Genomic DNA, 23,655 nt, shown 5'->3' on the forward strand with positions numbered 1-23,655 from the left:
GTTATCCCCAAATAATAATGGTTTCTACTTAGTGATTCATTTCAAAGCTTCCCATATAAAGTCTATATAGTTTTGTGGAATTAATGTGTTTTCACAAATAAAATCATTCCACAAGTCATTTTTAGCTTACTAAATGCCCCCATTATATTGAGAATTAGAATTCTACCGTGGGATGGGGAGGGAAATTGTGTGCTCCAGTCTTATCACTAAAAGAAAAGCTGTGGTTTCTTACTGCTCAGCATTCAGATTAAGCCCTTTTCTTTTCAATGCTACATTACTTTAGTCAAAAAATAAGGAACTTACCCACGTTCTCTGGTCAGGTAGTGGGAACTGGTAGCAAAATTGAAACAGAAAGAGAAAATTACTTCTGTGTTGGATCTTTACTGTAGTCTATCCTTTGAGGAATGAGCATTTATACTAATCTGGTAATTTTTACTTATCATGTAATTCTATCTTGAGTAAAACTTGTAGAAATGAAAATAAAATCTATGGATAGTACTCCCGAGTTTCCTCTATATCCTAAAATTAATCATAGAATCAAGCTTGGTTAGAAACCAGAATTACAATCAATCTAAGAAAGCTACCTAGTGTGTGGTATGGAATCCATAATAAGGAATCGTGTCCTTCTTTTCTTCTTAATCACTGAAAAACTGTGGTCCCAAGTTCTGCTTTTGTGTCTAAGCATCAGGCAATTCCCTGTTATAACCAGTCTGCTGTGTCTCTACTATGGCAATAATATGGAAAATATGGCATTTACTAAAATTGTAATAATTACATAATAAAAGATAATGTTGCTGCAAATTCTGTACTTGACAGATTGGTACTCAGAACACAAGAACATGGAGGAAGGAGTAAAAATGTTATAGTGACTTATGGCAATTTATGGTCACAGTCTTTAGAGAAAGCCTCAGTGACTTAGATGCTATTCCAACGGCTGAAGTTTTTTCCCTTAAAAAGATCACTTAGTTAGGAGATCCATTACATGCTTCCATAAATGTGGTGACAAGTAAAAAATGTGACCATGGGAAAGACTTAAAGGAAACAAATAGAATATGAGTGGCAGAGGATATGTGAGGCTTCCACAGCAGTGCATAAATGATAACTTGGAATACATTTAACTTATTCTCAGCTCCTCAGAATGTAGTAAAAGCATACTCAGGCAATGTGAGTAAGTAAGAGAGAAAACTTAAGGTAATGGGATCTTTGATGTAGATTTAAAAGGTTAAATCTATGAAATTGAAACGTGACAAAAACCAAGGACAGTATTAAAAGTGCAGGAAAATCCAACCATGGGTAATAGCCACTTTTACAACAGTATAATCACCAAATGATTTTTATTTCAGTTCAAATGAGCTGTAATGTGATGTGAAATGCCCTGAAAAGCAATCAAAGTGGTGGACAGTCTGTGATATCAGTTACTGATGCAGTCTCTCCATCTTATCTATTTGTGGTCATTCTTTCTTTTTCAAAATTATAATTTAAACTAAAGTACCATGGATAATTTTCAACTGTGCATCTGGGGAGAACTTCTACAGTGCTCAGTACTCCATTTAGTCACATAATTTATTCACCAGATGAAAATAAATGAAGGCTGCACCATCTTCTAATGAGTCTTCTAATGGCCTCAGAGCACAAAGTGCTTCTTCATGCACTGAATGAGGAGATTGGATGCTAAGAATTTATCTCTTAATTTGGACATATGTCAAATACTTTGGCATAATTTAAAACATTGTAATTTTCTAAGAAAGAAGATAAACCTAACAATCTTCAATTAAAATTTAATAACTATCTATTGACTTGTTCACCTATTATTGTCCAGAGATTAGGTTATGAAGAGGGATTGTGTTTTTAAAATACTCAAAACTAGGGTTCTCCACAGCATGACACTACCCAAACTTGATATATGTGATCATAGTTTTCTAAAACAATTAATAATGTGACATCCTATTTGTTGTGTGGTAGCTCAAGAAACAGACAGTGCAAGAAACACAGCACATGCGGCAACTCTTACATGTGCTTTATAATATTTTAAATGGGAAGTAAAGAACCAAATGGCCTTACCCAAGCATTTATTTAGCTGTAAAATCATGGAAAGCCCTGATAGTGGAGGCCAGTCCCTTGTGTTGACTCGTGACATCTACAGAGTAAAGTCATGCTAAGGGCACAATAGTCATCTTTCCAAATAGCCCTAGGTACAAGGGCAGCCATGATTAGAAAACCATGGCTAAGAAAGTAATATTGGGGCATATGAAGATGGTATTTTACAACAATGACTTTATACTCACTGTGTGCATTCATTCATGAGTCTCTATTAGGTCCTTTCAGAGACCACGCACAGGGTCAAGTACATCCTCTCTGTAAATGTTGCAATTTAGTTACCCTTTAAGGCCAAGGGGCCTCCTATTATACATAAAGAAGTGAAGAGTGTTCCTCAAACCAAAACACTTTTGCTAATTACAAGTAGTAGTAACATCTTGTGCCTCAATTACTCCTAATACCAAATCCTTGGATTTTATTAGTTGAGGCTAGAATAGAATTGAGAGTATGAAAACAAAGCCAAACACCCTGGGCATGAGTAGTTTTCTGAAAGAAAACTGACCTCTCCAAAGACCATAATCTTGGAGGAAGAACTGAGCTGCTCTTCCATGTACCCTAGGAATTCACCTGCTGAGTATTACTTACTAAAACCACCGGATCCCCCACAATAGTTTAGAAATAGCTCGTGAATTAAGTACCCTGAACATCTACCTTCTCTTCTCCTCCAAATCCCCTGTAGTGACTTACTGCCCCTCACATTGGCATTATATAGAGACCTGTTCTACAAGGTGGGTAAGAAATAAACTCCCTCTATGTTCCCACAAGTATGCCTGAGTGAGTCTGTAAGAGGGGACATCTCTGTACTCTGGGCAAATCTCTTATCTGTTTTATCCTTTATTCCTTTGAGAATTCTAAAATATAACACATTCCTTCATATTATCATATTAAGTATATGAAAATCCCATATTATAACATTCCTATATGGTTTAATTATTGATAAATGAACTTACCATTTTATCAAGTGGCACATTTACCAAGGCTAGCCATAGTTTTTAGATGACATCGGCATCTTGAAATCAACTCTCCTAAAGAGTTTTCATAGTGAAGAAAACTAAAAGCCAGATAGACCAAATTGCTCAAAGACACTAGACCCTAGCCCCATTTTTCTTCATTCTATCATGACTGATAGCACTCAGATTTAAAGTGCTTAATTACTAGATTTTTTTATATTATCAAAAATGCAAGCAATTTTATCACTATTACTAAATGTATATACTAATAATATTGCCCCATGTACATTTGATTTATAATTAGGAAAGAAAATATTAAGACAGTTGTATTTTAATGCAATATCTGAAACATGGGGCATATTGTATTTAGGCCTATTAGCCCATGAACCCTTTCAAGTGTGATTTAGGTCTGTATAAATATCAAATATTTACTGATAGACATTTACTGCCTCAGCACTTGGGTCATTTCCATGCAGGGGTTATGTAAACAGCATCAGTCCTTAGCCTTTCTATATAAAAATCCATGATGGAATGTTTCTGAACTTTTGATAACTAAGCATATATTTTCTCAATTTGGATTAGAGTGAGAATTTGGAGGAAAAATAGATTTTATAACTAAAACTGATGTTTCTATCTTTGCCATCATACTCTTGTTTGGATATTAAAGAAGACCACTGAAAAAGTGAGGACAGAGACAGAAGGTAAGATTCCTATCCCAAGACAAATGAATTTATTTATCACAATAACTGAAGAGATTTTCACTAGTTTAAATTAGAGGACTATTGTTCATTACTTGGACACACTACAACAGAACAAATTTATTACTAAATTGTCAGGCATTTTCATAATATCTTTGGTATCTTTAAAGATCAGAGCTTGCATCGTTTTAACACAAAACAAAACAAAATGAAATGTGAGTTGTTTTTTTTTTTTAAAAAAAAAAAAAGAAGAAGAAGATTCCAGACATTATGGTTGCACTTTCAACACAATTCTCTAGCTGTGGATTGATATGTAAACCAGTTTTCAAAAACATAATTAAATGGGTGGCAATGCAGAGATGAGGCAGTCAGATAGCACTGTTCAGCATGCCCCTCTGCAAAGAGAAACTGTATGTATTTTGATAAATGGGCCTGGCTCCATTCAGTAAATAGCTCTGTGTATTGTGGTGAATTCTTGTGCAATTACAGACCTTCACTGGAATGCCCAGTGGTGTCTAGATAAATTCCTTCACCCTCTATGGTAACAACTTGTCAGGTAGACTCATTTCCTGTTTTTATCTAAGCACTAAAAGGACAAGAGTGACCTTCATGAGGTTGGGACAAGTTGCAGTGTGATCTATATCTTTGTATCAGGAAACTTTAAACACAAAAGATAACTTCAATATTTACTTCCTTAACTGGGTTCTAGTCACTCTAGCATGCACTTTAGCTCAATAAATAGTTAAGGCACATAATAATTTAACACCCAAACTATGTTGTTTTTACACATATACTGATGACTTTTTCTTTTTAAAAGCTTTGGTTTTAGTCCTGCTAGAATTTCCTGTGTTCTTCCACAGCAGCGTCATAGGAAATCCTAGTGTTCTTAAAGTTTCTTTCATTCCATTGCACCTGCTTTTCGGGATCAACAAGTTAGTTTACGAGCTTGAAATCTCAAATCCAGAATACTTACTTGTGGGTGAAATAAGAAGCCTGGAGAAGGTCTCAAGTATTTTTCTTTCAAAGCTTCAAGTGGGTCGGTGAGCTTTCTTTTCTCTACTCTGAAAGGTTAAAATTAGATTTGGGAGGTGAGTCAGTCTTGCATGTCAATCACAGCACAGTCACTGATGTTCAACACAGCAAAGCCAATGGAAGTTTTCTTTGAACCCACTAGAAGACCTTTGCTGAGGAAGGATACATCAGGCAATTCTAGGTGCTTCATGGGAGAAAGTCCCCTTCATAAAGGAAAATCCTACTCAATGACTCAGGTGGCAAAGGAGTTTGAAACCTGCAGAGTTTCTGAGTTACAGGCATCTGTATAATTTTGGGACTCTTCTGTTTCAGACATGGCAAGAGTGTCTGAAGAATTTGAAATGATTGGGGAGAAATAGGCTAATTTAATTGAAGCCATTTTCTACCAAAAAATTACATCCCCAAATATCCTCTGTAGTTCTCCTAAATATGCCTGTTAGGAATAAGAGAACTTCTAAGTTAACTAGTCACTGTGGCAGATATTCAAGATATGCTCAGTTATATACATTTATATGTAACATATATGTGAAATAGCTATTCTCTCTCTCCCTTTCAGAGGTAGGTAAGAAGTGGGTTCAGAGAAAATGATAAACATGTTCCACATCCTATTTGCAAATAGGTATAGATGGAAGTGAAATGAAATGGATTTCACCAGCTATTGGCAATTATCTTTTAAAAACTTTTAAGTAAGTATACTTTTAAACTATAACTGAAAGCCAGACATAGGGAGCACTTGTGAAATGGAAGAAGGGGTTAGGAGCTAAAATTCATTACTACATGGTGAGTTTGGGGCCATTCTGGGCTATTCAAGAATAAAACAAAACAAAAATGCTATTAAAACAGAATAGCTATGAGTTCAAGACATTTTATTTATATTATGTTTTACATATACTATTTTCACTATTGAAGTAGACATTAGGAGGTCCACTTCCAGGTGAAATATCTGGAGGTTGCAAAACTGAGCTCCACCGCACAATGGCATGTTAGAGCTAACTGGGTGTTAGAACTTTTCATAACAAGTTTCTCTTTCATAAAATGAAAGGACTGGAGCCTTGAAATGGAAGACAGAAAGCATGGGCTGAGGGTGGTCACAGGTGATGAAGATGACACAGTAGATTTTTTTTTAAGTGTTGGAATATGTAGTTGGTAGCACAAGGCCATTTTGGACCGTGATCCTCCAGCCCCAGCCTCCTAAATACATGTTACCATGTCCTTCGTATTGCATTCCTCGCTTTCTCTTGTTGAAACAGTGATAGCCCCTTTCATGTACTAGCAAACTCTCCACATGCTTTGTAGATAATATGGGTAGAAGGCATTGACTGATAAGGACTTTCAGTTCTAGCACTTATCGAATTAGGGGACATCCATCAGTATTACTGAATGAAAGAACAACACCAACTCTCTTCATTCAGAAATATTGGATACAACATGAAAATAACCCTATTTTAAATAAGTTCAACAAAAAGTCACATGTTCCATGACATCTTGAGATATTCAAATTTTTAATTAGAAGGTAAATTGAAAATTCCTGTAATATGTAAAAGGTGTGATAAACATAAAGGTTAAAGAAAATTAATATTTAAAACCAAATCATTTTTAATGGTGGCTATTACAGTATACTACTGAAACACATTTTACTAAACATATGCTTTGCCTATACAATTCTTACATATAGTAAAGGAAACTGGATAGTGATGAGATTAAATGGAGACACATTTAAAGCAACTTACTCTCTCTATATACAAAGCTGTTTTGTGATTAATATTTCACTTACTGGGATTCTAAGAGATTTATTTAGAAAAAGAATGTGAGTAACACATACTTAAGATATGTCAGTGAGTTAAGAAAGAGGAGACTGGCTGCTCTAGGTCTCCTGTTATTCTAAATAAGCAACCCATTTACATGGCCATGCATTTCTGGGCTAATCCTCCAGGAGCCTCATTCTTCTGCCACTTGACAGCTTGCTTTCAAGATGACTTTCTCATATTTTCCACTCCCCAAAAAATGTTTAAAAATAAGTTTATTGTCAAAATAAAAAAATTCTGTGGGCCTATTCCAAAACACCATTTTCAGAGATGTCCAAAAATAAGTCCAAACTTAACCTGTCAACTTCTGAATAGAAGTTGATTTCTCAAGATTAGACCTCATCCACCATTAATAATGACAATAACAATAAGTGATCTGGAAGAAGACATACTGATACAGTGTACAGTCTCTGTTTCATATATCTGTTTCATCCAGCAACCTCTCCCATCATCCTTACCTATAAATGGGGTCCATGAAGAAGGGAGTAGGTCTCGCATGCTGCAAGGAGCCATCTGAAGTTGATCTTGCTTCCATGTTGCTTCCTTTCTTTTCCCCAAATACATGGTTTTTCCGAGGCTCAGCCAGCTTTGTCCCACCTGCTCTACTCCTACTGCCCATACTTAGATCCAGGGGCTGGTCTTGGCTTGTGGCAGGTGTTGCTGGAGGCTTCGAGGGGACTGAAGTCAAAGGCTTCTCATCCTTTCGCTTAGTGGTGAGGTCAAAAGGGGACTCAGAGCTTCCCTTCTGCAGTTTCTTTACTTCACTTGGTGATTGGGGTTCCATTTTCAAAGGTAACGACCTCAAGTCTCTATCAGGAAATGGGTACATTGATTGAGAGAATGCTGGAAAAAATGGGAGGGGAAACATGGAAGGGTAAGGTAACGCTCCGACTTTTTTGTCTTGCAGCCCCACCAGTCCTGTGGAACCAAAGTATTTTTCAGCAATAGACGCAATAGCCTTTATAGAATCATTCACAGCTCCTGACACCGCAGTTTGCTCCTCTACAGATGCTGAGAAAACGGAATGATTGCTGTATTCTTTCTTATTATTTATTGAAGCCAGATTCTGCAGAGGGCTTACTTTGTCTTTGAACATTTTACCATTTTCTTTACATTTCTCTTTATCACTTTCAAGGTCACTTTCCAGATCAGAGCCCGAGGTTGTCTCCAGGTCACTGCCACTTGGTGTACTGACATCATCAAGGTCACTACTCTCTGACTGGTCACTGATTTTCTCAAGGGGCCTCTCTTCAGAGGACCTCTCGGGCAGCAGTTCCACTGGCTTATTGTCCCCTACAGGTGGGTGTTTAGATAGTGCCTTCAAAATATCCTGTGTGGCTGGCAGTATCTGAGGATGTGTCAAGAGGGGACTTTGACATTTGTTTGACTGTTCAGTACTTGATAGTCCTTTAACAGGAGGACTAGCAGGTATCAGAGGAGGCCTGTGGTACAAGCCTGAAGGAAACAGACCAGGAAAGCTAAAGGAAAATCCAGGAGCTGTTGGAAAGGTAAGACCAGCAGGATGCCTATTGGTGCCAAAATAGTCAGCCAGGCCCGGGTTGGCATGACTCATATTAACCATGGACGTTTTATCCATAGCTGGGGTTCCAGGAAGTGAAATGCCTTGGCCAAAAAATCCACCTGCCGCAAAATGGTTCTTGCCCTCACAAAACCTCCTGTGTTTATTTAAGGAAGACGTAGTGCTGAACATTTGTCCACAGTCTTTGCACTTGATTTGGGTTCTGCAATCAGCATGCATGCGCTTATGACGACAAAGGTTTGAAAACTGAGTATAGGATTTATGGCAGACCTCACCTGTGTGCAAACAACAAAAAAGAGTCTCAGGCTTTATGACAATTGCTTCTGAATTCAGCAAGTATCACAAGTGGTTTACCCAGAATAGTTTCGGTTAGGAAGCCAGGAATAGAAGTTTGGAGTCACCAATCTGGATGCTCTGAACATTAAAAAATACCCCATTTTACTAAATTCCAACTGACAAATGTCTGCAAAGCAGCACAAACACTTCACAAAGAGAACATAAATGTTTCCCACCCCGGCTGTACAATATTTCACATAATATTTGGGTGTTTAAATATTTGTGGAAAATTCACATTCCAGAATGCAATGCATCCCACACCCGATTGCTAACACTAGCAGGATCTAAAAAACTAAAGATATATTAAGCATGAGAACTTCATAGCACTTCTAACATCCTATATTAGAGGCATCAAGATGGAGTAAACAACCTTCCCCTTATCCACATACTTCACCTTTATCACCTCTCCCTGTGGGGAACGGCTGAGGCCACTCTCCCACTACTTCATTAGTATTATATCATGCACTCTCATCATTCACACATCAAAGCCACACAACAATGCACATTGTGTATTGGGAGACCTTTTTAACAATCATTTTCATGATTTGAGAAAGACTGACATAATTTACAATGGCTCTATTTTAAGCCTGCAAAGGAAACTAAATTGAATGTAGCCCATCCTGCATTGCTGGTTCCCATGAACTATGAGCACGTCCTCTGACTTCCCCTCACACCAGTGGTTGTGCTAACCTTCCTGCACATGAAACCCCCATCCTTGGGAAACATGCTCACTTGTGGCTGTATCTTCCTTGGTTATCTCAGGGCTTGACTTCTGTGTGTTATAGCCAAGTATGGGAAGCAGAGGGGAGGGCTGTGAAAACTCCGATCCTGGAAGAACCCAGCAGCCAGTGTGGTACTATACTATCCCCCTCAACCAAGAATTTGTCGATAAAGTAGCGTGTCCTCTTCTCACAGATGTGCCAATATTTCTAAGTATATTTTAAGGTCAAACTTTGTAACTCTCAGTCTTTCAAGTGATACTTTACTCAGTTTGAGTCTTGTAGGATTATAATATCAAATTGCTAATCATCACACCTTTTTTTAAACTTTACTGTTGATGAGTTACTTTATGTGCCAGCTTAATTTAATGCCTCTGTTCATGTTTTATCCATGTTGAAATGTGATATACTTTGCTGGTAATTGTTGAAACAAATTGATTTCAAAAATTTAAACACAAAATTCAACAGTTACTGCTTTCAAGTGATGGCTGGCTGTGGGTGTGGAATGGTTGAGTTCAACACTTGAATCAAACCAATGACAATTTTTAAAACAGTCCATACAAAGGAGATTTCATAGAACTCAGTCAAGCTAAACTCACTGGAGCTTTGTCCTCTCCCCTCCACTAACAGGAAGTCCTAAGCGATTGCATTTCCGGTTTTTTGCTGATAAAGACTAAATAGTACTGCTGTATATCAGTGTGCTCATTAATAGGAGCAGAGCATTTACCGCTCTGCAGAAACTGTCACAAGGATTTAAGCAGGAAAAGAAAATTGGGGTGCTCTCTTTACAGATTTCTATCAAACAACATTGCCCTGCCTGTTCTAACAGCATTTCAACAGGCTCTGTCAACACATGTGCTATTTACACTACATAAAATCTCCAGAGTGGAGGGATCAGACTTACACATGATTGTATTTTTGTGTTTCAGTTATGGACAATTCCAAAAAAGTCTTGATATATTATTTTATAGAATGGAGCCAAGCACTCATGTGTGTGTGTGTGTGTGTGTGTGTGTGTGTGTGTGTTTGTGTGTGTGTGTATGTATGTATGTATATATATGTATATATGTGTTTGTGTATGTGTATATATATTATTGGAATCATAAAAATATACTTTAAAAAATCTATCGTTTTGGCATTAAGGTACTATGAGAAAATTCTTAACAGGCAGTCAATCAATTGTAAAGGCATGGGTTGCAATGTTTTATAAATAAAATGCTGTTCTCTCATCTTCTTTCCTATAGCATGACAGCTTTAAGAAAATCCACAGTGTCTGTATTGGAATAACAGAAGATGTACTTGACTTGTCTGTCTGGACCTTTTGTTACAGGTCTGTGTCTGGTCTCAAAACATAGAATCTGGGTGTTTCCTTGGTAGGGAGCATTGTTTACCAGTCTTGAAGGCTTGGACTGATACATCAATAGCCAGGCTCCAGGTCAATGGTTCAACTGATGTCAAAGTCTACACTCAACTGTAATTTTCTCAGGAACAAGGAATTAGCCTGCAGTTAACATGGCATCTTTCTCCTTCTTAAACAAATTAAGAGGTATTTTGAATATACTCTGTCTATTAGAGCATGTGGTTTCTATTTGGGAGGGCTGGGGATTGCTCTAAAGGCAATGAGTAATTACCTTAGCGCTAGGGACCCTGTGCTCACTGTAATAAGAGACAGTTGTCATAAACACACTACTGGGGCCAGATCATGGTGTGTGGCCTTTGAGGAGGAAACAGATAGCAGCCATAGGTGAACCTCCACCCTTTCTGTCTCACAGCCACTCCTATATTTAAATCCCTTTGTTCAGAAATTGCATGGCCATTATTTGTAATTACTCCATGGTTCACTGTCAGATTTGATATTTGAAGAAAGTCATCTGTTATTTAAATTTACCAATAATTGCTGAGAATACATTCAAGGAAATATTGGATGCAGTCTGAATAAGAAAAAGCAATCCGTGATACTTGAAAGTGGAACAGTTGACTTTAACGTGGTTCATAGCACAGACAAGTGCTGAACAATGGAGTCTACGCTTTCTGACTTCTGTTTTTAAAAATAGAAAAGGCATGGAATAGGTGATCAGAGTTCCTTGTAATTTATTCTGCTCTTCTCACCAAAACATAAAATTTACCAACATTTATTTCTGATGAGTCTAAAATAAATTAACTAATAAAGTATGCTTACAGCACTTCCAAACAGGCTTGCCAGGAATTGTGGCCTAGAGTCCTTTCTTTCTTTCTTTCTTTCTTTCTTTCTTTCTTTCTTTCTTTTCTCTTTCTTTCTTTCTTTCTTTCTTTCTTTGTTCCTTCCTTCCTCTCTTTTTTCTTTTTAGACAAGAAATCTCAAATTCCTGTTGTATATGTAATTTCCCATGGTTCCATCAGAGCTTCCCCAAGAAGCTCAGGGCACCCTTTGTTTATCTACTGGTTGTCTTCGCTCCACCCAAGGAACAGAACATCTAAGCAAAACAGGACTCTCTTGTACACTAGAAAAGGAAAGACGAGAACTTCTTGGCACTTGGAAGCACAAAAGAAGGTTGTGTCAAGGCAAAGAACAGGACAGTTAGTCTCTGGCAACTCCACGTTGGCACAGAAAATTAGGTGTTTTGCCAACAGGTTTTGTAGTAGTGTCTCGGATACCTACTGCAAACCATCAGTGCTTGTCAAAATAAATAAATAAACAAACAAGCCAAGGAGAGATAAAACTGGTTTTCATGGAGTTCCCAAAGCAGAAAACCAGAGACGTTGCCAGGTGCTGGTAAAGATTCAAAGAATCCCACCCACATCTGGATCAAAATTTAGTTTAGAAGTTGGTAGCACAGCTCACTTCTTCCCTGTATTTACACATCCACCAGAGCAAGGGAACAAAGAGCCCCAGAGCTGCTGCCTAGATGAACTAAGAACAAACGGTTTGCCTTCTGAATTATTGCAGCACAACCCAGAAACAGACCTGCAGGGGCGAACAAAAGAACTGAGTTTTCCTTTCCTTGAAGTGTGCTACTAAAGTGCTTGGTCTGGGGTGTGCCAAGTAGGTGGGCAGAAGGGATGTCCCCTGAATGCATGCAGCTTGTAAATCTGCTTGAGTGCAGGGGGTGGGATAAAGAGTCTGTCCAGCATCAAAGAGAAAATACTCTGCTTTTTCAAGTGGCCCAGAACTACCCATCAGCAATGGACGCAACAGGCAGAGGAGGAGTAGGAAGCATTTACCCCCTCCACACACACTCTCCAGCATTTACCCCCTCCACACACACTCTCCAGGATTTACCCCCTCCACACACACTCTCCAGCATTTACCCCACCATGCACATATACACTCTAGTACACACACAGCAACATAAGCCTTCTTGTCAGGCAGAGTTCTTCCAGCTCCTTGAGATCCAGAACAGGTTTTTAATCATTTGGTGAAATCTGTTGTTGGCTGTTTTACAAAGCCACGAACATTTATAATGTGAGATAAACCTAATTGTCTTGACTAAATCCTACACCTCGGAAGACTTGCCTTTCGTTATTTAGTGACTTCTCTGTTCTTTACCTGATACTGATTCTATCTAAAAGAAAACACCCCCAAGGATTATAGACAAAATGCCATGGATCTGCTTATAAAATATTTTCTTATAATATAAAATAACCCTTCTAGTTTGGATCACAAAAAGCTAAGAGGGCAACCCCCTCCCACCCACAATGGCTGCAGGCAGCCATGCTTCTGAGTGCAGAGCCTTTTGAAGAAGAGATAGATGCAGAGGAGGCTGGGGTGTTTCAAAACTTACAGATAAAGGGCTTCACACTGCTGTGGATGTGCTTGTGTTGTTTGAGGCCTGACGAAGTGGCAAATGTTTTACCGCACTCCGGGCAAGCATGTGCCCGGGCACCGACATGTTGAGACCGAATGTGTCGCTGAAGGTTGCTAGGGTCCGTGAAAACCTGCTAGGAAATGAGTACTGATTAATCCAGAAACTTCCCTCAGAGATACAAGAAAGAAGACCAGCAATATCCCAGGGCAAAATTTTCTTTGTCTTGTTTTTATTTGTTTTCACCAAAGACCAAAATAAAGCTGTATTTCCAAAGTGCAAGACACTCCTTTAAGGAAGAAACCAGAAAGTACGCAGCTCTCTCCATTTATAACAGGTTATCCATTAGTGTCACTCATTGGACCACATAATGAATAAACTAGCAGCCATAGTCAAGGCCTTTTGAGTAACCAGGGCTAAAGATTAAATTCTGTCCAGGCCATTCTTAAAACTACACTTTAAAATAAGGACACATTGCACACATGATTTGGAAGATTTTGATGAAAGCACCCCAAATCAATTTAAATAATTTCCCTGAGAAGTTAAACTCAAACACAGTGTTTCTTCTGCATGTTTCTGGCAATCTGGAACTTCTCCTTTAGACATTTCACTAAGTAAAAAATGAAAACCCAGTAGCACATTCAGTAATAAAATATCCTTGAAGACTATTTCAAATGTCCCCATTTCCACTGCCACAAAAAGCTATGGAAATAGAAAGCGAAGATTCCAAAACAACTCTATTTTCAATGTAAAACAAAAAAAAACCATGAAAGTTATGAATGGCCATCACTGTAGCTAACTCTGTGGCCCAAATGGGGCACCATCATGTCACCCGAGTATTGTGCAGCACTGACCACTAAGACAGAGGCCCTGAACTGTTCAGTGAGAACCATGCTGTGATTTCAAGAAGGATGAGATGGAAAACCTGAACAAATCAGAGTCTCCCGTTGTTCCTGAATAAGTATCCAGAAGCCTCCTGTGACTTTCCTCACAAATAGTTATTAAAAGAAAAAAGTAACACACGTTGGATACAGTTTTCATTACCCAAGAGGCTATAAAACAACTACACATTGGCAAGTCAGTAGCAGAAGCAGGAATTTACCAGGGATGTCTCACACCTAGTTCTGTAACTCAGCATTAAGCTTCAATACCTCCCAGACAGAAATAAAAGGGCACCCACCACTAAGTGTTTCTATGTGCTCTGCTAATGCCAGAATACAACACTCAGTCTATTTTTCTGAAGGTATTTATAGTTCCCCATTTTAAGGTTTTTTATATAGCATAACAACTGATGGACTAAGAGAGAGGAAGTTAGGAAGAGGTGAGTAGCCTCCAAATTCACTGTACCTTGGCACAGTTTTCACACTCATAGTGCTTTCCACTGTCATGTGACATCTGGTGGCGAATTAAATTGGACTTCCAGTTAAATGCCTTGGGACACTGATCACACTTGTATTCCCTCTCCTCCGTATGTGACAACATGTGCTTCTCCAAGCTGTTAAGAGAACAATTGATTTAATAAGATGTGGTGACAAGGAAACATTCATAAACAGAATTCTACTTTATTACTGATCCCCTGGCAAAGAAAGAATTGAGAGGGAAAGACACCCAAGTGTAAAGGAAAGAGAAGAAATAGATTGTGATGGTCACATGTACATGTTATGTTTCTTAGACAGTATTTCCCACCAGATCTAGCCCTGCTAGGAATAAATCTAACACAGCTATCAAGGATTGTTTGGTAATTTAGGACTATAATTGAAAGTTATCTATATATCATAGACTTGTGACATAACCTTAATAGCAACATTGATTGTTGCTATCTACTTCATTCAAATATAAAACATATTAATAAAATGCTTAAGGATATGAGGTAGGTATTTTCTCTAATATATGTAACCTCTAGATATGAAAGTATTTATATATCTAGTCATAGAAAAGAGAACTGAAAGTAACTTCTATTATGGTCCTGATATAGCTGTGTGGGTGTGTGGATACATACACAGGGATACAAGGGGATAGAGAAGAGATGATGACGACGACAGTGGTGTCAACTGGAATGATAAGGGTGGAAAAGAATAGATGGAAGATAGATGATAGACAGATACTTAGATAGATAGATAGATAGATAGATAGATAGATAGACAGATGACAGAGAGAGGATGGAAAATATGATAGAAAATAGATAGATGATTGATAGATGAAAGATAATAGATGACAGACAGACAATGGATAAATGTGATAGATAGATAGATAGATAGATAGATAGATAGATAGATAGATAACTCTTGAACTATTAGGGAAAGCATAAGCATATGGAATTTAAGAAAATATAGTATTGACTGCTAATGGGAGGAAAACATGATTAGAAGTTTCTCACAAGATGATTTATCTGCATTTTAAAGTTTAGATTGTTTTGTTTTCTTGAGATTTTGGCTCCCTTTTCTAAGTTGGTACATGACCCTACTCAAATACAATGAAAAGCAGGTGTAGACAATGTCTGTATCTAGCAGACACCTGCAATATTTTTGTTCATTAACCACATCGTCAGTGGCACACTAGCATACTACACTCATGTACAGTAGCGGGAGCTCCTGGGAATCTTAGGACATTTCCATTCTGATTGAGCACACAAGCTAGTTTCTCAACATTTTGTTATTACAAATAGCAATAAAGTGACAGATGATCTCAAGAGAAATTAGGATGCCAATTTAAAAAGATGTTCATTGTCCAAAGGTAGTCCATGTTAAGCACCAATAACAGTGAGTCTTTTAACAAAAAGAATATTCAAAATATACAAACAAAACCTTGCCAGTCACCCTAATGGGATGATTATTGTGAAAACCGGAAGACAAAGGGGAAAGTACATATACATTTAATGCTTTCCCTAAGATGTAAAGTTTATTTTAGGGTGGCAAAATACACAATAAGGAGTTTTCTACACAGAATTAAATAATCCTTATAATAAATGATGAAACTGGAGTTCTTCATTTGTCACTAATTAATGAATGAATCCAGGTAATCTGTTGTGTGCTCCCTGATATAAATAAATGATAATGTCAATGATGCATGCTGTTAAACCAATGAACCTAATTCCCAGTCAAGGCTTAGGATATAATGATGCCTTTATGGACAATAGAAAGAAAGAGGGAAGATGTTAGATACCACCAAGGACATATAAACAGCAGAATTTGCAAGGAAAAAAATTTCCTGAGAAAATATCTAGAGAGAGGTAGCCTGAGAGGAAGAATCTGACAAGAAGGACACTTAGTAGATTAAAGTGGACATAATTCTGTCAATCAACTGTAATGTATGGAACTCCTGTTCCTAATAATCCTAAAAGCTCTAACTATCAGAATGATAATGTCAGACTTATTATTTATAAAGTACACTACCAAAACAATGTTATAAAAGTCTTAAATTTCTATAGAACATCCTGACATATGTGTGTTAAACACATATTAAGAATATATATATTAAGAAAAATATAATGTCCAAAATTTGTTTAAAATACTCCAAAATAGGTAGAGAAGTAACATAACACTGGCTTTTTGTAGTAATTGTGGAAGCCAACACAGTGGCAATTTTTAAATTCATAATTCTCTCAAATTTGCACCTATTTAAAGCATTCCACAATAAAAATGTATTAAAACTGCCAAGAATAAACATTTAATATCTGTCTCATTTTCCTGTGAAATCCATAGTCTGTATTTGAATATCAGTTAAGACCTATCCTAAGAATACCTTGCAGTTACGAGTGGGGTTGGTAAGAGATAAACACCTACTTTCATGTCTTCATAAACTAGAAATGCCTTTCCCACATTTATTCTTCTCTATAGTTTCCTTCCTATTCATAGTAACATATGAACTCACTTTGAGGCCCTGTGAATTAATCCTGTTGAAAACACTGATGTTTGACCACAGGTGATGATATCTTAGTGAAAACAAAGTCCCTGATGGAGCAGGGATGTGGTGTGGAAAGGAAGACCCTATCTTTGTCAGCAATAGACAGTCCTCTGTTTGTTAAAGAAGTTGAAAAGTTAATGTATGAGGTAGGGCAGATGGCAGTAACTGCACTGAACATGGTCTGGGTCAGGGGCATCCTTGGAAACAACTGCAGTGACAGAGATTGTCTATCCTCAGTAGCCAAGGAGGGCAAGACATTTCTGATACACACTGCCGTATGTGGAACCCTTATCCTTGAGTCTCAGAGGAGAAGACTGACATGTATTCTGAGTCTTATTCTTTCTAAATACAAGGGTGTGGTCTACTTTCAAGAGAATGTTGTGAGCACATAGCACTCACTAGGGGATGACAAAGCAACTGACCATTTTATTCTTCCCTTCTCTTGTGTACCATAAGATCTCTACTATTTTATAGTGTTATCACTGTCAACTGCTCTGATTTTAAAAGAGGGGGCATGGACCATTTAGATAATTCAGTTTCTTTCTAGCACCTACATAAAAAGGCTGACATTGTGGCACACACTTGAAACCAAGAATAAAAGGTAGAAACAAGAAGATCCCTGGGGTGAGCTTGCAGGCATCAGCTGGCCTTGCCTGCTCAGTAAGATGCAGGCCAAAAAGAAACCCTGTCTCAGAATAAAAAAGAAAAAAATGGTGACAGATTCCAGAGAATGATAGCCAAGATTTATCCTGTGTCCTCCTCATGCATGTTCATATAGCAACACATACATGTGCACAGGCACATGTACCCCACACCCTCATAGCCCTCATGAGCACATCCAAAAGGAGGAAGGGAAGCAAGTCCTCAAAAAGCAAAAGTGCATTGCTTCCATAAGCATAGAGGCACTTCAGCTGGTCCCTGATTGGACTCCTATACTTTTCATACAATTTAATAATGGTTTGTGGAGCTTGATCAGCATCCCATATTCTGGACACACACCCACACACACACCTCTGGATTTGTCTCTGAACATAAAGTTGCATTTTGTAGCACAGTTGTCAACATGTTTTTTTAAGGGAGGCCTCAGTGTTGTTTCCTTCACTCAAATAAAAAGGCATTCTAAAATTCAAAGGGCTATGCAACACAAATATGACACTTAGATTTGATATTCATTTTCTTAAAGATAAATATTAAAGCATTGCTTCATTTAGATTCCTATCCTTTAGGTGCTATCCTTTCCTTTAGAAAATACTACAGTAGTAAACTGAACACATTCTTGTTCTTTTATAGATGTACAATTTGATGATGAATTTGAATTAAATCCTTGAGGTATATGGTTCCATCAAAAAGTATCTTCTAAAGTCTAGATTTTTACTCAGTTAAATGACTTAGAAGTAGCTTTACTATTCTTGGCATATCACTACCTATTTTTTTTCTCAAAGTCATCATTTCCCATAAAGTGAACCCTTCAGTTCACAATAACCCAACTTAAATTATAACATCAATAGGCTAGAGATGTCACTCAATGATAGAGCCCTTGTCTAATGCAGTCAAGGCTCTGGTTGGATCCCTAGGTTTAGGAAGAAAATGGGGAAGGGGCAGGGATGAAAGGGGAAGGTGATGGAAGGAATATTTTCTGTTTGACAAAAAATGACCCATGTTCACTGTAGTTATCTTGTGAAAAAGAAGTTTGAAGGAAGCGATGATCCCTGAACATGCCACCAGCACATCTGGCCAGGTTTTTGAAGCTCTGATCTTCCCCAGAGCAAACTTGTCAAACTCCAGGCTAACAATTTGCTGCAGAGCAAGCACCCATGTTCAACAGGCTTTTGCTAACCTTTGCAGATCGGGGAAAACTCTGTCACATTCCTTACAGTCCTGGCTGCCATGGATCTCTCGGAGGTCACTCTCACTCTCAAGGTTTTGTTGTAAGTCCTCTTCCACCATGGAGAATGCTGAGTGAGGTGTGCTACATGGGAACTTCTGGTGATCTGCTAGTTCAGCCTTGGATTCGAAGAGCTGGTCACAGTCCTCGCAGCGGTGCTGCCGTTCTTCTGTGGAGACAGTCCGAGTATTATTAGCTAGCACTTTAGGGCCCAGAATCAATTGCCACCATAAACCTGCTGTCTTACTGAGTTACACAAAACATAATCCACAGTTTGCCTTTGGTGTGTGTGTGTGTGTGTGTGTGTGTGTGTGTGTGTGTGTGTGTGTGTAAGATGTGGGAGGGAATGAGGGAGGGAGGGACAGAGATTGGGGGAGGCTATCTGTATGTGAGTGGACTCACCCAAATACTTGTGCACATGTGGAGGGAAGAGGTTGCTGTTAGATGTCTGTCTCTATTGCTCCCCACTGTGCTTTTTGAAACAGATGCTCTCACTGGACCTGAAGCTCACCACTTTGATGAACTGGCTGGCCTGCAAGGCCCAGGGATACTCCTGATTCTGCCTCTACCTCTGATGGGATTACAGATGTACACAGCCATGCTTGGCTTTTACATAGATGCTGGGGATCTAGGTTCAAGTCCTCATGCTTTGACAGTGAGCACTTTACCCCCTGAGCCATTTCCCAACCCTGGAAGTTTTGACTGCCATTTCTCCCAAGCCAAGCTTAATTTGGAAATTAAAAATAATTTATGTAAAGACCCCAATAGGAATCTGGAAAAATAATGCATTTACTGTGGCTACAATGTGATCTGTTCAAATAAAACTTAACACCTAAACACCTTTGCAGGTTCTAGGGATAGTAAAAGTAACAATCACTACTTATTAGCCATAATCAATTCTCTCAACTCAGCACAGGAGTTTCTCATATTCCTTAAAACTTAAGTCCAAGAAAATACAGGTCTGGTTTTAACCCAAATTTTCAGGTAACAGTACTAAAGCTTGAGGAAAACCGAGTAGTCAGATATGGAGTCAAAAGATAAGTAGCTGTGTCAGAATTTGAACTCACTTCCACTTTTCCTTACATCAATGGCATGCTGCTTGAAAGACACAAGTGTACACAGAGGCCCTGTCTGAGCCACAATTATACCCGTCATTGTCAGTAAACTGTCATTACCTAGAACAGAGCACAGGATGTTTCTAACACCCTTCAAGGCTAATTTATTGTACTCTGGGGCCAGTGGCAATTGGCATGGCTTTGTTAAATAGAAAACAAGAATTTACACTTTAAATTGATAGATATATAAATAGACAGTAGTGGAAAATACAAATAAGGTGCTTCATAAGTCAGAGACAAAGGACACTTTTCCTGCCCTTTCTACTCAATAGCTAAGAGCCCACTCAAAAATCCACAGTCCATGGAGGTCACAGATATGATCCCAGAGGCATTGTGTATATCTCATGAAGCTGAAAAGCACCCATAGTAATGCCATGACACATAGGCTGTTTTGCAGACCTATAACCAAGGAAGACGTTATTCTCCAGTTATTAATTGACTAAAGGTTTTGGGGAAAACATTGTAATCACCTACCAAATTGTGAGACACTTTGCTAGGGAATGAATACACAAGAAACTCAGAGGGATATGCATGAGTGAAATGCTGTGACAAATGAAAACTCAGAAACCCCGAGGGAACTAACTGCCCAACTCAACTAGATTGGAGAAAATGGTTAACAAAGGGCTTATAGTAGGTAAAAGTCAATGAGGTGAGATGGAGATAGTGTGCACTAAGGATGAAGGTCTTGACACTCAGCTCACAGAAGGATCAGACTGTGGTGAAATATGCCAGGTGTATAAGCCACATGGAAGGAGGGAAAGGATGTTACTGAACAATATTCAGGTTTGTGTTAAGAGGGGAACAGAATTTCACCAGAAGCTGGAAGCAGGGCTATATTTAGGTTTGGTCTGTAGAAGAATTTCCCCCCATCTGCAGTGGTGCAAGTCTAACAGAGAGACCCATCAAGAGCCTGCTACCACTGAAGACATGGGTTTAGCTTAAACCACATCAGTAATGGGTGGTGGTGCAGCAGGGGGAGCAATGGCACCGGACTCAGATAGCACTGTCTTTATTTTGTATGCAGAGATTTACAGAGGATGGATGAAGTCTGCCATCAATTTCCTCTGCCTCACAGAGAGTGGATGTATCTACAGTCAATCTCCTCTGCCTTAGAGACAGAAATCTCAACAATGTTAACTAAAGAAAACTTTTCTGAGGTTTATAACACCATCTATACTTTCAAGATCTATAGTTCCAATCTCATCCAGGAACCCACGTAGAAATGAAACTTACAGGCTGGAAAATGCATGGAAAGAGCTTAAGATATTAGACAACAAAGACACTGCCCTAGAGGCTGACTCTACATGCTGGTCATGTTTTTTTCCAAGATACTTTACTTCCCTTTAGCTTCAGTTCCTCAATCTGTAAAATCAATATGCTACCACACTCAAGAACTTTTAAACTATGTGTAAATGATTAAAAATACAATATATGCAAAGCATATTATATCCAGCATATAGATGATATGGAATGCATATGCTTTAAATTTATTTTTTTAAATATTAAACCTAAATAAACACCTAACTATTCTAATCTTATACATCAGTAGTACATGGTTATATTTGAAAACAGATATTATGCATTGGAACAACAAGCACCTAATGGTTCAAGGATGTTTTGTGGAGAAATATGTATGTATGTATATATGTGTTCATAAATGAGTTTGTAAAAAAAGTGTGTGTGCAGGTGCATGTATAAGTGTACGTGAGTGGACTCCTCAGGTGGCAGTCCTTGGGTGCCACGTACTTGTTTTGTTGTTGTTGTTGTTTGTTTTTGACTCTCACTGGCCTGGAACTCACTAAGTTGACTAAGCAGACCAACCAGTGTCCCAGAGCCTCACCTGTTTCCACCTCTTAATCACTGAGACTACACGCCACCACTCTTAGATTCTTCTACATGGTTTCTGAAGATCAAACCCAGGTCTTCAGGCTTGTAAGGCAAACTATCTTTTTAGCCCCCCAAATACTTTAAACCATGGTTGCTTTAATGATTGGCAGTCTTAAGAATTAAATAATTACTTGCACTTGGGCATTTTGAAAATAGCAAATTAATCATTTCTACTTTAAAGAAAAAAACACTGCTTAAAAACATCTAGGACTCAACAGTAATGTACAAATGAAACATTGTACCCCCAAAGCCCCAGATTACATATTTTTAATAATTAAGCACCTGATATTATCTAAGCAAGGCCAGACTCCACATTCAGGCTCAAACTCCACCAGGCTGACTGGGAAGTCTAGATTTCTAAAGGCAACTTCATGTCAGACTTTCCAATAGGAAAATGTACATCCCAAAGATACCCCTAAACCACCAGGATGCTTTACAAAGAGACAGATGGATCTCAACTATGGGGGACAATGCTTGCATGAAAATAATTAACCATGATGACAGCTCCGTCATAGAAACTCAAAGCTAAGGTCTTCTCTCTGTGTCACTGGAACCTGACTCTGATACTTTCAATTAAAAAGTACTCTAATGTATTTTGGGTTCAACATACTGTGCTGAACCAAGTCACATTATATTAGGAAACAGGAATTGGAAGGAAAAAGAGAAAACATTGTCTCAGCTCAATGACACACAGCAGTTTGTCCTAAATCTGTCCTGAACACACATCACTACTAGCTATATATTTATCTAGAGCCTCCATCTTTTGATATAGGACAGGCTTCTTGCACAGAATAATTCCATTGGCTGTAAAATTTCCTCATCTATACTTTTTAGTCCAGGATCTCTTCCTTCATCCTCCCACACGGTCACGCTGATTAAAATTTTGCTCCTATGGAAGTACTTTCTCAGTAATAGAAATAGAAGTGGGAGAGACAACTGATCTTTTTGTGAAATGTGAAAGCTCCAAGACTGGTGGCTATTTGTGATAACTCTCAAGAAGTGGCTTAAAGCACTTGATACTGTCGCTCAGGACCTGGGTTCAAATCCCAGCACCCACATGATGGCTCACAACCTTCTATCACTCAAGTTTATGTTGTCTAACACCCCCTTCTGGCTTCTGTAGGCACTGATTATATATTGTGCACATACAAACATGCAGGCAGAACACTCATGCACATGATAGATGATAGACAGATGATAGATAGATAGATAGATAGATAGATAGATAGATAGATAGATAGATGAACAATAAAAGCTCTTTAAAGCATGGAAGGATTCTTACAGAGGGAATTGATAAAACTGAAGGTGATAGTTCTAACCAGGTCTTCAAAATCCTTTTCCATGCACTTCAGGTTAGACCTCAGCTAACTGGTTTCTCCATCACAATAGTGACATGCCAACTGCAGAAAATACCCATACTGAGATGACACATTTGTCAGCAAGGACACTGTGAAGCCAAGGAAGCTAATGAAGAAACCACAGGTGTGAAGGGCCCTCTTGGACACGTTGCTGTCTCTAGAAAGTGGCTGGCTTTGGGTGCTGCACACCACACTCACCATGGATGTCAGGCGCCATGGGCTCATGGGGATCGTCTTCACTCTTCATGAACAGCAGGAGCTCTTCCCCAGGAGCTATGTCTGCGACTACACGGTAGAATATCTTCAAAGATCGGGCACAGGTGGCAGGAAAGACAGACAGGAGCAAACATTAACAAAAGGCAGGATACACCAGGGCAGCTGCACATTTTCTCATATTTTAATAAACATATTCCCTTTAATTTTTTTATCAAAGGAAATGGTGATTTCTGTTTTCTAAACTAAGAATAAAAAGAAATCTTGTTGAGGAAAAAAATCTCTCAAGCAGTTACAAACTTGTTCCAAATCCTAGTATACAAACTAAATTCCCT

The 23,655-nt window shown here is 38.4% G+C and overlaps 1 protein-coding gene across 5 annotated transcripts in view; it reads right to left on the reverse strand.

Moving 5' to 3' along the window:
- The window catches only part of Mecom (MDS1 and EVI1 complex locus), a 44,204-nt gene extending 20,835 nt beyond the window's left edge, over positions 1 to 23,369 (reverse strand). Inside the window, exons 1-7 of one of the 5 annotated variants that reach the window (XM_035451145.1) lie at positions 23,306 to 23,369; positions 18,700 to 18,916; positions 14,307 to 14,454; positions 12,939 to 13,092; positions 7,041 to 8,397; positions 4,719 to 4,806; positions 304 to 330 (exon numbers count right to left, since the gene is read on the reverse strand). In XM_035451145.1, the coding sequence (XP_035307036.1) occupies positions 304 to 330; positions 4,719 to 4,806; positions 7,041 to 8,397; positions 12,939 to 13,092; positions 14,307 to 14,454; positions 18,700 to 18,916; positions 23,306 to 23,354 (2,040 nt within the window). In that variant the 5' untranslated portion in view covers positions 23,355 to 23,369. Of the gene's footprint in view, positions 1 to 303; positions 331 to 4,718; positions 4,807 to 7,040; positions 8,398 to 12,938; positions 13,096 to 14,306; positions 14,455 to 18,699; positions 18,917 to 23,305 lie in introns of all 5 variants that reach the window. The other 4 variants (XM_035451144.1, XM_035451147.1, XM_035451143.1 and 1 more) reach the window with 4 other exon arrangements.
- Between the last annotated feature and the right edge of the window lie 286 nt (positions 23,370 to 23,655).

The sequence above is a fragment of the Cricetulus griseus genome (genome assembly GCF_003668045.3).
Source record: "Cricetulus griseus strain 17A/GY chromosome 1 unlocalized genomic scaffold, alternate assembly CriGri-PICRH-1.0 chr1_0, whole genome shotgun sequence".
NCBI lineage: Eukaryota > Metazoa > Chordata > Mammalia > Rodentia > Cricetidae > Cricetulus > Cricetulus griseus.